The sequence below is a fragment of the Neofelis nebulosa genome, chromosome 7 (genome assembly GCF_028018385.1).
Source record: "Neofelis nebulosa isolate mNeoNeb1 chromosome 7, mNeoNeb1.pri, whole genome shotgun sequence".
In the NCBI taxonomy this organism is placed as follows: Eukaryota; Metazoa; Chordata; class Mammalia; order Carnivora; family Felidae; genus Neofelis; species Neofelis nebulosa.
In genome coordinates, this window is record NC_080788.1 from 36,751,262 (window position 1) to 36,765,891 (window position 14,630).

Consider the following 14,630-nt stretch of genomic DNA (forward strand, 5'->3'; position numbering starts at 1 on the left):
GCGCATTTCAAACGAGCCAATCAGCGCCCGCCCGCGCGGAAGGGGGGGCGGGGCCTCAGAGGAAGTGGCTGCTCTGCCGGAAGTGGCGCTCGTCTCCTAGGCGACCGCGGGAGTGAGGCGCGAGTTGTCTGCGTCTCTGGGTTGCGCTCAGACGTAATGAAGTCCATCCCCTTCCATTTTCCCATGAGGAAACTGAGGGCTTATTTTACTACAGTACAAGAAGTCCAACGGAAGGGTCAGTCCAGCGTGCATTCAGAGGTCAGCGGGGTTCCCACACAGGAGTGTCCTGTTGTGCGGTGCCCTGCACAGCCAGACTCCGCGTCTGGCTTCCATATCACCACATCATGTTGGCGTGCTCTCCCCCCTTCACGTTTCCTGGGTTCTCCCTCCCTGGTTCCTCCAGCTCTATCTTATATATACATTCTCTTATCAAATTATTTTCTCTTTTATCACATTCTTAGCAATGTTTGATCCTGAGCATTGCTAAAAAGAAAACCACTGGCCCAAGATGGAGTCCCTTATGCTATGCCAGGTCACCAAACCGGGGCTTAATATCTAACCTAAGTGTAGTTTCTACCCCTCCCATAAACGTAATCTGAACCGGTCAGTCAGGAACTTTCTGGTCCGCACCAATGAGGTAATCTGTCGCAGGGGCCCTCTCCGTCTCCCCTCTCCCCCTGCCCCCTACCAAAGGAAGATGAGATGACCTTCCAAATAAGACCCCTGCCCTCCCCGCTTAGGGATGGTGACCTGGCCTGAAATAATCCTGACTTTTCTTTTACCAGTAACTTCCTTACCCTACCCTCCTTCCTATGAAAGCCTTACATTTTGTACGGCTCCTGGGAGCATCTCTCTGCTTGCTAGATGGGATACTGCCCCATTCATGAATCGCTTAATAAAACCAACTTGATCTTTGAGATTCCTCGGGTGAATTTTTAACAGCCTATAGAGATGAATAAAGTTTGGTCCTCACTCTTGAGGAGCAATGTCCATCCACTCTTTTCTAAGATGAACTAATTCTATCCCATTTCGACATTTGTCGCTAACCTCATGACTGTCAAATCTGCATCTACATCTGTGCTCTCATGGGACTCTAGTCCCAGCTCCTCAACCAGACACCAGTTAAATGGACAAAATTTAACATCCTTGGCCCATATTATGTGACATAAAGATGGTTTTTCCTAATGCTTTTATTGCTTTGTTTGTTGTTAGAGGACAGGTTGGGACCTGTATTATTTAGGAATTAGGCATGGCCATTTGACTGCTTCTTAGTTACCCTGCAATCTGGCGTTGGCCTCAGTCTCTCCGTTAGAACTCTTCTCACTGAGACCACCACCTCCTTGATGCTAAATCTAATTGACCCTTCCATGCCCTTCTCTTAGCCTCTCAACAGTACCGAAAATATTTCTCATTCCTCTCATACTATGTCTTCATTTTCCTCTCCGAGCTCTCTAAGTGCCCCTCTTTCGCAGAACTCATTTGCGAGTTCCTTTTTTGGGTGTGCATAAATGTCGTAGCTTAGGGTTTTGACCTGGTCACCACTAGCTGAGGACTCTCCTCAGGCACTCCCAACCACTCCTGCGGCTTCACACACCAATCACATTTGTTCTTCTGAGCTCCAGACATTCTCCGCTTGGGTGTCCCACAGGCACCTCATACCTAAGACGCCCTAATCTCTTACCCCGAACCTGCTCCCCTTCAGTGGATGGGTGATACACCATCTACCCAGCCACCCAAGCCAGAGTCCCAGGTACCATCTTGGACTTTTGCCTCTCCTTCTGTTCCAACATCCACTCACCACATCTTGACAGTTCTACCTACCAAAGAGCCTTCACACCTCTCAAACGCTGCTCTCTATCCCCTTGGCTACTCCTATCATTTGTCTGGATGACTGCAACAGTACCCTAACAGGCTTTCCTGCTGCTGCCTTCCAAATCTGCAGCCCGTTCACCTCTAAACCACAGATCTAGTCATGTCACTCCCCTGTGTAATGTTTGTCACACTGCAGGAGCTCCCCAGCACCGGACACCCTCACAGGGCCCTGAGGCTCTTCCTCTCCAAGCCCATCCCTTATCATGACCCCCTGCACACACTCCCTCTGCTGACAAGCTCTCCTCCCCGCCTTATTATGCCTCCTTATTCTCGGTTCTCAGCAGACCTTCTGCCAACGACTTGCCCCCGGATGCTAGATCCCTACTGTGTACCCCAGTCTCCTCCACCCTGCCAGCAAGCTGTTGGTTTGCTCCAGAGCGCCCAACCCGGTGTGCCCACTGTTCCTCTACTAGCTTATCCCCACAGGCTCACTAGGTGGCACTGTTGCACCCTTAGTGCCGCGCCATGGAGGCCCCCTTGTAACTGTCTGGGAGGAATGGATGAATCCATCCCAGGGGAGGACCCAGTTCCATCAAGCCCCACCCCAGCTTTTCTTCGGGCCACTTTCTTCTTTCTCCCTCGCCTCTATCCGTACTAAAGCTCTCTAGCTTGTTTGCTTTAAAATATAAAATAGAATAAAAACCGTCACCTCACACCTAACACGTTCTTCTCTCTCCCCTGCCTTCCTCTCCCCTCTCCCCCACTCCCCTCCAGCGGGCTCCCCATAGGCAGTAAAAGATTTGCATTTTCCCCTAGAATTAGAGATCCAGACCAGGGGGAAGGGTAAGAGATGGGGAGGGAGTAGACCCCGGAGGCTTCTACCAAAGTCAGGGTTATGGAGGTACATTCTATATCCAGCAAAATCCACCCTTCTTGGTTGTACCGTGTGCATGGATTTAACAAACACACCATCCTGTAACCACCGCCACCATCACTGCAAAACTTTCTTTGTGCTGCATTTTTGTAGTCCATCACCTTCCTCTACCCCCAGCCCTCGGCAAGCGCTTTTCTGACTTCCTCCCTTAGAGTCTTATCTGTTCCAGAATGTCTCTTCTTTAGCTGGGCAAAATGCTCTGGAGATTCAACGCTTTTGAGTTGCACGTATCGATACCTGTTTCCTTTTTACTGCTAAGTAGTAATCCCCTGTAGGAATGCATGACAGCTCATCCATCCGCTAGCCCGTTGGACGTTCAGGTCGCTTTCACCTTTAGGCAATTATGAATGAAACTGGTATAATTATTTGCATAAAGGTCTTTATGCAGATAGGGAGCTTCATTTCTCTTGGGTGGGATTGCTGGTCTGACGGTAAGTATAACTTTATAAGACACTGCCAAACTGGACTGGAGGGTCCTATGCAAATCACCGGAGAGAGGCTGACCCTACACGGATGGAAACCAATATAATTAACCCAAACACCCACACGAACAGCTGTGGGAACCTTGTAACAGCCAGTGACCGGAAAGGGCTGAGGTCTAGCGTGTTTGAGGGAAGGTGGTAAAAATGAGGACAGGATGACTGTGATATACCCACTCAATGCGAGGAGCTGTCTCCCTGACCCTCCCTGCTGTTCACACTCAAGAGCTTAGGCTGCATTATCTCACATCCACAGGCCATGTGACTCTCCCCAGGCCATTTGAAAATGAATGGATGTTAATGTTTTACATACTCAAAAGACAATAAAATCAGCAAACTGGGGGGGGGTGTTGTAGAATTGATACAAAAAGAAACAAATGATCTGAACCATATTTCAAATGAGTAACATACACATAAAGGGGCCATAACTAAGCCAAGTAATTTAGACTATTGAGACTATATGCCCTCAGGCTCCAGACAAAAAGAACTTGAAACATATATTGGATTCTAATTAGCAAGCCTTTTTGCCGACGTGGGTTAGTAATTTTGAAATGACATTCTGTACGTTCTAAGATTGAGCAAATAATATATTGTGGATAATGGGAGCCAAGTTTCTCTCTGTTAGAGATGAGAGTTATATACATATCAAAAGGGGGAAGGATGAAAAGTACCTGGGAATTGTTTTTTAAGATTTTATTTTTTTTTTCAACGTTTTTTATTTACTTTTGGGACAGAGAGAGACAGAGCATGAACGGGGGAGGGGCAGACAGAGAGGGAGACACAGAATCGGAAACAGGCTCCAGGCTCCGAGCCATCAGCCCAGACCCTGACGCGGGGCTCGAACTCAAGGACCGCGAGATCGTGACCTGGCTGAAGTCGGACGCTTAACCGACTGCGCCACCCAGGCGCCCCTTTTAAGATTTTATTTTTAAGTAATATCTACACCCAACGTGGGGCTTGAAACTACCATCCCGAGATGGATAGTCACATGCTCTACCAACTAAGCCAGCCAGATACCCCAGTACCTGGGGATTCTTCATACTACTCAATGTTTTTCCAAATCTGAAAAAAAAAAAAAAAAAAAAAAAAAAAAAGAATGGTTGGACTAGCACTTGGGGGGCATCTGGGTGGTTCAGTTGGTTAGCTTCCAACTTCAGCTCAGGTTATGATCTCACAGTTCATGAGTTCGAGCCCCGTGTCAGGCTCTGTGCTGACAGCTCAGAACCTGGAACCTGCTTTGGAGTCTCTCTCTCTCTCTCTCTCTCTCTGCCCCTCCCCCACTCACACTGTCTCTTTCCATAAATAAACATTAAAACATTTTTTTTAATTACTTGGGGCTTTTGATAAAAATGTAAAACTCTAAGACTACTTTTCCCTCCCAAGGTATGCCGCATCTGTCCATTTGGGCCTGACAATGTGCAATTTGCATCATCAAACACATTTAAAAATTTATTTATTTATTTATTTATTTATTTTGAGAGAGTGATCGAGCAAGTGCAAATGGGGAGGAGCAGAGAGAGAGAGAGAGAGAGAGAGAGAGAGAGAATCCCAAGCAAGCTCCACCCTGTCAGGGTAGAGCCCAACTCAGGGCTGAAACTCAAGAACCATGAGATCGTGACAGGCAAAATCAAGAGTCGGAGGCTTAGCCAACTGATCCACCCAGGTGCCCCCATCATCAAACACATTTTTGAAACGCTGGATTAAATTATCTTTGAGGTCCGTTGTTCCATGCTCTACAGGAGGCATGAATTAAGCCAATTTTAGAAATTTGTTGCCCAGAGTGAAGAGAATGGGGGTAACGACTCTCTGTTTGCCTGAAATATATTTATTACAGAGTTGAAGCATTCATACAAGTACCAAGAGCCCAGAGGAAAGCCCCTTGGACAATCTCCTGGGAAGAACATGCAGGAGAAATCCCAGAATTCTTTGAAAGCCAAGTGATCCACATACATTGTCTAGAGTTACACATTTCAGGAATAAGTGGCTTGATTTCCATCCTTCCGATAGGACCAAGTGCCTATTGGTCTGGGGGCCTTTGCCCATACACCATCTGACCTGAAACACCTACCCCACCACACACTGGCAGGGCTGGCCCCTTCCTGCCCACCAAGGGTCTCCTCAAACGTCAACTTCTCAGAATGGCCATCCAATCTCACCTGCCCTATCCCACCCATCTCTGTATCTTCACCAGGCTTCTCTTCTTTATAGCACTTACCGTTACCTGAATTTATCTATCTTTCCCTACTGACAGTCACAAGATTCACTCCATGCAGGAGTGTTCATTCCATATACACCAGGCACAGAATAAACATTCATTGAATGATTTAGCAATGTACACATGTACAGGAATCTATTTCTTAAATTTTTTAAATTTGTTAATTTATTTTGAGAGAGAGAGAGAGACAGCGAGTGCACAAGCAGGGGAGGGGCAGAGAGACAGAAAGAGAGAGAGAGAGAGAGAGAGAGAGAGAGAGAGAGAGAGAGAATCCCAAGCAGGCTCCACACCATCAGCGCAGAGCCTGATGCAGGGCTTGAACTCCCAAATCATGAGATCATGACCTGAGCCGAGATCAAGAATCAGACGCTCAGCCAACTGCATTCCCCAGGCGCCCCAGGAATCAATTTCTTATGATGAACAAACATGTTTACAGTGTGGTAGGTGAAACATAACCAAATCAAGTGGGAAACAGGCCTTTATTATAATAAAGTTTATTTTTTTCCTCCCATACAGTTTAAGAAAACCAGACATCAGTGTAAGTTGGAGGAACAGCTGTGTTCAGAAATGGGTCTTTGCCTTTTCATCCACAATGGATTGTTGACCAGAAAATCAGAGGCCGGCGTTCAACTAATATGTTATAAAGAGTTGTTATACAGTGTGAATAGGTGTTTCATATAGTACCATGGCCAAACAAATTTGGGACACAGCAGAGCCAAATGAAGTTGTCTCTCCAACACATCTGATCACACTGATCCACTGCCCCTTGCCTTCCTTAGAACTTCTCACGTGAGCTGAGTTCCACAACAAACACTTTAAGACGGCAGCGGGTCAAACAGGTCACTTTGTACTCAAATGGTTTCCTAAAACCTCCCACTTCTCACTCCAATCGGTGACAGATTTGTTGCTCTCTAGAAACCGAGCAATGGAAAGCAAAGCTATGATGAGCGAAGGACAATGCGGTTAGCTAAACGGCCTCATTCGAATACATTCAAGTTTCATCACCACCGTGGCATCTGGGAAATGTGGGGGGCAGTGTTTCTCATGCAGGGGGAGGAAGAAGAGGGTCATCCCATTAGGAGTTTGTCACCCCCCACAAAATCCTCTTTGAGATCGTGCGGTGGCAAGCATTGCTCCCAATGGGAGTATGGCACATTTCCAAGGTGTATTGAGACAATAAAAACCTGAGGGCCGCCACATGAAAAGACACCTTCCCAGTGAGCTCTCCAGCTCACCCGCTGCCAACCTTTTTGCCTTTCCTTTTTGACTTTGGCTTAAGCAAACCCACATTACACTTAATACCTAATGGTAATTAATATTTTTGAACCCATTGTCTGTATCTAGAAGCTTCCAAATCAGCACATTGCAAACTGTCATCCGATTTTAATTTGTAACACTGTCCAAAAGTATACAGTGGGACTGAGTTTGCCAAATGTATAAAAACATTATGAAACACTGGTCTTCTTTTGTTGATGTAACATTTTCTTTCCCATCATTAAGGATGACGAAAAAGTCACATCACCCAAAATTAAATAATCTGAAGGTCCTTCAAATCAATCACCTATAACCTTCAACTATTTCTGAACTAAACAAACATTTTCCTCTCCCTAAACAAAAGAGATGTTAAAGAGCTTCATGTCTTTGGCACCTGCTAGAATAGGGTATTTAAACTCTGTGCCTTTTTGCAGCATAAAATTGAAGTTACAGCAAGACGAAACGGGTGCCCACAGACCCTGCTAGAGTAAAATTCCACTAGGAGTGTCAGATTATCGCCCCAAACCAAATTTTGTCATGCAGCGGGCAATTAATGTACCAAAAATTTACCAGCCCATATAATTTTATCAGTCTACCTTTCCCCAGAGGAAGTAAATAAACAGTAAAACTAATGAAATCATATTTCTTGACCACTCTCAGCCAATATAAATTTTTACTTGTCCTCAGAGGGTTGGACGATGAGCTATTCGTGAGGCCATTCAAGTTTCTGGGCCAGTTACCACAGAGGCAGTATTCTAAGTTTTGAGGGTGCTCCTGAGTCAGCAAAGAGGATCCTGCTTTGTGATGGATAGCCCCTCAAGTCATTAGCAAGTACAGATCAGGGGTTGATGGGCGTCTGCTACAGTTTTGCATCAGCATTTCTGAACTCTCTGAAAACAGCACGAAATACTAAACTTTAACTCCTAATGCAACAGATGAGAAAATGCTCAGTGTGCTACTCTTGTGCAGAGTAGACAGCAGGGGATACATCCTTAGGTGGTGAGTTGCTGAAAATTAGGTCAACTGCAACAAAGCTGAGAGACCCAGTGCCTTCTGGAACTCATGACGCCAGCATTTTTCCCATTTGGCCTGTGGCCCTTCTGTATTAGGATCACCTGGGGACTTCCTCAGATTCAGGGCAAATCTCCTCCAAAAGACCTACATCTTTACTAACACAGAATCCCCTGACTTGGCCTGGGAATCCGCACTGGTCACCAACTCACCGTGTCTGATTCGCAGCAAAGCTTGAGGATCACTGTAGTTGACCAACCCTTTACAAGGTCTTTGATATCCTCTGCCCAGGAACACTAAACTTTGCAGCACCTTTGAAATGCTGAAGCAATATTAAATGGATAGCATCCCCAAATAGAGCCATGCCATTAGTTTACACAGTGACAGATGAGCACAGCCAACTGGAATTAACTCAGCCAGCTCCCATGCCTCACACATTTGACCTGCACTGCATAATACTTTGCAGCATCGAATTGGCAACGAGAAAACAGAACAAAACAGAACACAGACACCCAGCCATGTGGCCTTTAGAGAAAATCCAAATCCACGTGACATGGGAATTGGCACTTTAAGGCACAACAGACTTGTGGGAAAGAGGACTCTTCTATTCATTCATTCATTCATTCCCTTCACTAGGTGGGGAAAGGAAGAAACACCCTCCCCAAAACAGGTCTCTTCATCCCGAAGTGTCTCCCCAGTCCCCAGACCCAGCTTCCTCTTACTCCGCCCCCTCCACACCCCCCGCTGATCTTTCTGGCACATTCTCCTCCCACTGTGGAGGTCTTGGCAGGAGCTGTGCCATGTGGGACTCAACAAATGAAGCAGGGTCCGTTTTCAAAGGGTAACACTACAAGAGTAGTAAAGCTTCATCCGGCCGTTTAATAGGAAGGCTTCAAACTGCCTTATTTTAAATAAATTTAAGACTTAATGAACTATTAAGGATTCGCCTGAACAAGGACTTACTTGAACCCATCTTCCCCTTTTAAAATCACAATTATAGAATAAGTGCACATTGAGAGACATTTCCCCAGTTAAATACCTTATTGACATGAACGCACTCAAAAATGCCAAGACATCAACCACCGTGAATATTTTAGACCTTGGTGAACAGGTACCACGAGGCACTTATGGTGCTTAGGAGGTTGTAGCTTAATGTTGACATCTGGCATGAAAAGCTTATGGTCTGAATCATGTTTCTTTTTTATGTAATTCTGGCTCAGGAATCCGATACAGAGCAGCTGAGAAATAAATTATGTTGCTGAGGCTGAAGATGAGGCACAGAAGTACAGCTCCAGCTATCTGAGGGAAAGACAGGGGCCTGGAGTTGGCCAGGAGCCATTCCCTCCTCAGAGTCTTGTCCAGAACAATGGCTTCCATCTGCAGGTGTGTGGCCAGGATCACACACACGTGGAACAGCTGGTGACTGTGACCTACGGCGAACACAGAAAAGGTTGCCAGGATCAGCAACAAAAAACGAACAGGGGCCCCTGGGTGGTGCAGTTGGTTAAGCTTCCAACTCTTGATTTCGGCTCAGGTCATGATCTCACAGTTTGTGAGTTCGAGCCCCGCACTGGGTTCTGCGCCGACAGGGCAGAGCCTGCTGGGGATTCTCTCTCTCCTTCTCTCTCTGCCCCTCCTGTATATCTCTCTCTCAAAATAAATAACTAAACTTTTTTTTTTTTTTAAAGGAATAGACTGCTGATACTGTTCCATGGTGTATAGGCTAAAAACATTATGCTGGGTAAAGAAGCTAGACACAAGGGACCACATATTGTCAGAATCCATTTAGATCAAATGTCCAGGAAAGGCAAATCCACAGACCCAAAGGTTAGTGGTTTCTTCAGGCAGGGGGTAGGAATCAGGATTAATAAGACATGGGCAGGAGGGATCTTACCAGGGTGATGATCATGTTCTAAAACCCATTTGCGAGGATGGGGATTCAACTTGGGGGGTTAACTAAAAATATCACTGAATTGTATCCTTGAAATCAGGGAACCATGTGATACGTAAAATATGCCTCAATACATTTATTTGTTTGTTTTTTAAATGTTTGTTCATTTATTTTTGAGACAGCATAAGCAGGGGAAGGGCAGAGAGAGAGGAAGACAGAGAATCCCAAGCAGGTTCCGCACTGACAGCACAGAGCCCTACAAGGGGACTAAAATCGCGAACCATGAAATCGTGACCTGAGCCGAAACCAAGATTCTGATGCTCAACCAACTGAGCCACCCAGGCGCCCCAACATTTTTTTTTAATGCAGTGTGAGAAAAATTAAAAGGCCCGAGTACATTTTTTCAACTTGTCCACCAGTCCTGTTTTTCACATGAAGTCTGGCATCGTGTTCTCCCAAAGTTCACCTCCTCAGAACCAGCACTCATCAGCTCCAATTCTGAGGCCAACGGAGAAGCCAACCAGACTTTCTATTGGCCAGTTACAAGGTAGCCCTCTCCTTACTGCTGGTTAATCCCAGATATGAGCAGGGGCTCTTCCTCCCTGATGACCTTCAGGACCTTGGCTCACCAGCTATGTGTCCACAGAGGGGAGGACCCAGCAGAGGGGGGTGGTAGTGGGCGGGAACATGCTGAGTTGGTAGTGATGAGAAAAAGAGTCCATTGCCCAGGGCCGAGGACTGTTTGCAGGACAACCCTCAGAAATCAGAAGATGAGAAGAGAACAAAGACAGCATGTGTCATGGGCTAAGTTGTGTCTCCCTTCCCCCAGTTCCAAATGTTGAAGTCCCAATGCCCAATACCTCAGAATGTGACCATATCTGGAGACAGGATCTTTTATTAAGTTTCTGTATTTATTTCGAGAGAGAGAGGGAGAGAGGCAGAGGGAGGGGCAGAGAGAGAGAGAGGGAGAGAGAGAAAATCCCAAGCATGCTCCGTGCCGTTGACAGCAGTGAGCCTGATGTGGGGCTTGAACTCACGAACCACAAGATCATGACCTGACACTCAACCGACTGAGCCACCCAGGTGCCCTGTGACTGTACCCCTCTAAGAGGAGGAAGTTAGGACCTGGGCATGAATGTACACAGAGGAAAGACCACGTGAGGAGAGAGAAGACGGCCGTCTGCAAGCCAGGGAGAGAGCCAGGAGAGAGACGGACCCAGCCCCCACCTTGGTCTCAGCCTCCAAAATTATGAGAAAATGCATTTCTGTTGTTTAAGCCACTCAGTCTGTGATTCTTTGTTATGGCAGTCCTAGCAAACAGATACAACACAAGAGATAAGGATTCTCTTTCATTAAAAGAGAGAGAGAGAGAGAGAGAGAGAGAGAGATTCCCGCAATCTGGCTGGACAGGAATATGGAGGAACTTCCTACGGGCAGGGCCAGCACTAACCAGTTAGCACTCTGCCCCACATCGGAGAGGGAATCCCACATCTGGCAGACCCCATTATTGTGGGACGGATCATTTTCCAAACCCGTTGTTAATTAACAGTTGTCATTAACACTTGTCTGTCATTAACAGTTGTCTGGCAAATGTCTGGCCAATGGAGGGGTGTCTCTGGGTTCTGTTCCCCTAGGCCCAAGAGAGTGGGATTAAAAGTGAATAAATGAGGGGCGCCTGGGTGGCGCAGTCGGTTAAGCGTCCGACTTCAGCCAGGTCACGATCTCGCGGTCCGTGAGTTCGAGCCCCGCGTCAGGCTCTGGGCCGATGGCTCGGAGCCTCGATCCTGTTTCCGATTCTGTGTCTCCCTCTCTCTCTGCCCCTCCCCCATTCATTCTCTGTCTCTCTCTGTCCCAAAAATGAATAAACGTTGAAAAAAAAAAATTAAAAAAAAAAAAAAAAAAAAAGTGAATAAATGAAATGTTATTAAGACACCAGGGAGTTGGTAAAACAAGGCCAGGGCTGTTTTTTCCTGCAGTCCCCGGACTTCATTTACAACCACCGATACTTTGTCTAGGTGGGGCTCGGGAGGTGGACAGGGCTCCTGTAGACAAGTTCCAACTCCGTGGCCCTCTCGTCCCCCCCGCCCCCTCACCTTTTTGTTTGAAATTTACCCTCCAAGCATCTTGGTCCTTGGCATCCCTTCTGATAGGACAGAATTGAAATAAAGGAGATGAAGCTCTTTTCAGAGCCAATAAAGCAAATCTGGCCACATGTCTTAGGTGGGAGGAGATGAAAAAAATCATTGGAGAAATGGGCTTGAGGAGAACCAGGGTCCCTGCCCACCATTTAAGGATAAGGGCTGACCCTTGAACCCCCATGACAGCATATCTAGGGAGCTCTCATCTCAAGGAGTCCTCAGCCTCACCAGAAGTGGCCCAAGGGTCCCTCCTCCAGCCAGTGCCCGACCCATTTCCCTAGACACAGAGGAAAGGCGCTCTCCCAGCAGGTGGAAGTCCTCTGGCTCTGACAACTCCTCTCCAGCACATCACTTCTTTAATGGCGGTGAGCTCAGGTTCCCCTGGAGAGTCACCCAGCCTCTGAGTGAGGCGCCCCGAGCTTCTGGTTCGGGATGTCCGGGGACCTGAGAATCTGAGAATTCCCAGATAATGCTAAATCTGATGCTCCAGGGGCCACACCTGAGAACCAAGACTCCTGGCCCCACTGCAGCTGCCTGAACGAGACGAAGACACGCTCCCCTCCTTGGCACAGCCCCTGCCATCTATCAGCCTCGGGGCCATCTGCACTCGGTCTGTCTTGTTCCTCTCCAGGGCTGCCCTCGATGTCCATTTAATCCTGGGATTTCATCTTCAGGGTAATAACGGGACTCCCTAGGCCCCGTAGCCCATAGGAATGCCTTAGAATCCTAGATGCACCTGTTCTCCATCCTCCCATCCTACCTGGCCATTCGCTGGCTACGTACATCCTGGCCTCCATTGCCTTACAGTTTCACTTCCCGTGGCCTGCTCCTAGAGAAGCCCCTGGGGAATTGCGTCTCTCCATGCCCCTGCTTCCCCTTCGAGACCGCATGCACTGGCGTCCTGGTGGCAGGGAGACAACGGGGCCACCGCGCACTCACCGATGTAGTCGAAGCGTCCAGGCGCCAGGCGCTCTGGCAGGTGTGCGGAGTAGAAGAAAGAGGCCAGGAGGGTCATGGCCGTGTGCTTCTGGTGGTACAAGGCGGCTTCATTCTGCGCACCGTCCCCCGAAAGCAGGAACAGCTGCAGGGATTCAGAGGAACATCAGGTCTCGAGAGGAGGCCCCCTTCCTTCTCATCACCTGAAGCCATCTCTGCACACGCGTGCGGGCACCACGGGCCAAGGCCCTCACCTCCTTGGTCTGTGACTTGGAAGGGGAACTCTCAAGGACCGTGGGAGCAGAATTCCTATTCCTTTTTTTTTTAATATTAAAAAAAAATGTTTTAGGTTTATTTAGAGAGAGAGAGAGTGCAGGGGAGGGGCAGAGAGAAAGGGAGAGAGAGAATCCCAAGCAGGCTCCGCACTGTTAGCACAGAGCCCAGTGCGGGGCTCAAAGTCACAAACTGCGAGATTATGACCTGGGCCGAAATCAAGAGTCGGACACTTAACCGACTGTGGCACCTAGGTGCCCCTTAATATTTTTTTTAATGTTTATTCATTTTTGTGTGAGAGAGAGACAGAGCGCAAATAGGGGAGGGGCAGAGAGAGAAAGAGACCCAGAATCTGAAGCAGGCTCCCAGGCTCTGAGCTGTCAGCACAGAGCCCGAACCGGGGCTCGAACTCACGGACCGCGAGATCATGACCTGAGCCGAAGTCAGATGCTTAACCAACTGAGCCACCCAGGCTCCCCCATAATTCTGACTGTGATCTTTTTTGAGAGACCCAAGGCAACTGTATTTTATTTTATTTTTTCTCCCCGCAGGGCAGCTGTATTTTAATCCTCCAAATGCCCATAAAGCCTTTTGGGTTATTTAATTACCAAAGAAAAGGAAATAAATCAAGGAAGGAAGAGAAAGGAAAAGAAAAATCCTACTAGATCTATTTGCTACTCTTTTGTCTGGGGGTAAAATGTAAATATAGTAAAAAGGGGTCTAGTCACCCTTGAACTCACTTCTCACCAGCGCATCCCCTGATTTCAAGCTCCTAATTAAGGCTTTAAAGCCTAGAAATCCCTGGAAGGCCTTTCTGAGTCATCAAAACGTGTTAATTACAGCCATTATCCTGTTTGAGAGCTAAGTATAGTTTTTGTATTATCATTATAATGACAGCAGCCATCACTTACCTAGGGCACTAAGCCAGCCTTTTATTTGCGCAATTTCATCACAGCCTCAACAACTACCAAAACATCCCACTTTGCGGATGAGGAAGCTGGGCCAGAGGGTGACTTGCAAACCACTAATCAGCAGTGAAGTCAGGCTGTGGATCCAGGCAGGCTGATTCCAGAACCGGTGCTCGTCAACCTCCCCGCTCGCGATCAGACCTCCCGGCCCCTCCTCCGCCCCCCGTCTGACTCAGCTGGTGCTCCTAATAACACAGACCTGTGCTATGCGATTTGGTGGCATGTGGGAACGGCTTGCTCTCTGCTCTGGTTTCCTATGGGTGTTCTGTGTCGTGGAGGAAGGAGTCAGGGGAATGGGCCGCACCCACGCCTCTGGTCTCCCCCCACCCCAGGCTCACACAGGTGGTGCCGGCTCTGGCCCTCCCCTTCGGTCCCTGACTTGCGCATCAAACTTCAAGCTGCCCCTGGGAGGGAAACTCCACTCACTGGGTGCAGGCCCTCTGCCGGGCATTGCTGAGCCCTCCGATCTGCTGATTTGATTAAGCCCCTCTACCCCTCTGTGCGAGAGAGGATGTCAGCCTCATTAACAGATGAGGAAACTAGAGGATGTCAGCCTCATTAACAGATGAGGAAACTGAGGCTCAGAGAGATCAGGTGCATTCCCTAAGGTCACAGAGCCAGTGCGCGCTGCGATTTGAACTCAGGTCCATCCGATTTGTGAGTGCCTCTCCCCTTTCTTGTGTCCCTCCTACACCCCCTTCCTTCATGTTCTCCAATTC

The 14,630-nt window shown here is 47.8% G+C and overlaps 1 protein-coding gene and 1 long non-coding RNA gene across 16 annotated transcripts in view; one reads left to right on the forward strand and one right to left on the reverse strand.

Moving 5' to 3' along the window:
- The window catches only part of LOC131516350 (uncharacterized), a 58,562-nt gene extending 52,464 nt beyond the window's left edge, over positions 1 to 6,098 (forward strand). For 4 of the 6 annotated variants that reach the window (XR_009264016.1, XR_009264014.1, XR_009264011.1 and 1 more), the window contains one exon: positions 5,957 to 6,098. This is a non-coding gene — a long non-coding RNA (uncharacterized LOC131516350). Of the gene's footprint in view, positions 1 to 100; positions 259 to 5,956 lie in introns of all 6 variants that reach the window. The other 2 variants (XR_009264013.1, XR_009264015.1) reach the window with 1 other exon arrangement.
- The window catches only part of PAQR5 (progestin and adipoQ receptor family member 5), a 74,654-nt gene continuing 65,924 nt past the window's right edge, over positions 5,901 to 14,630 (reverse strand). For all 10 annotated transcript variants that reach the window (XM_058737237.1, XM_058737243.1, XM_058737241.1 and 7 more), the window contains 2 exons: positions 12,674 to 12,815; positions 5,901 to 9,135 (listed from right to left, as the gene is read on the reverse strand). In XM_058737237.1, the coding sequence (XP_058593220.1) occupies positions 8,894 to 9,135; positions 12,674 to 12,815 (384 nt within the window). In that variant the 3' untranslated portion in view covers positions 5,901 to 8,893. The remainder of the gene's footprint in view (positions 9,136 to 12,673; positions 12,816 to 14,630) is intronic.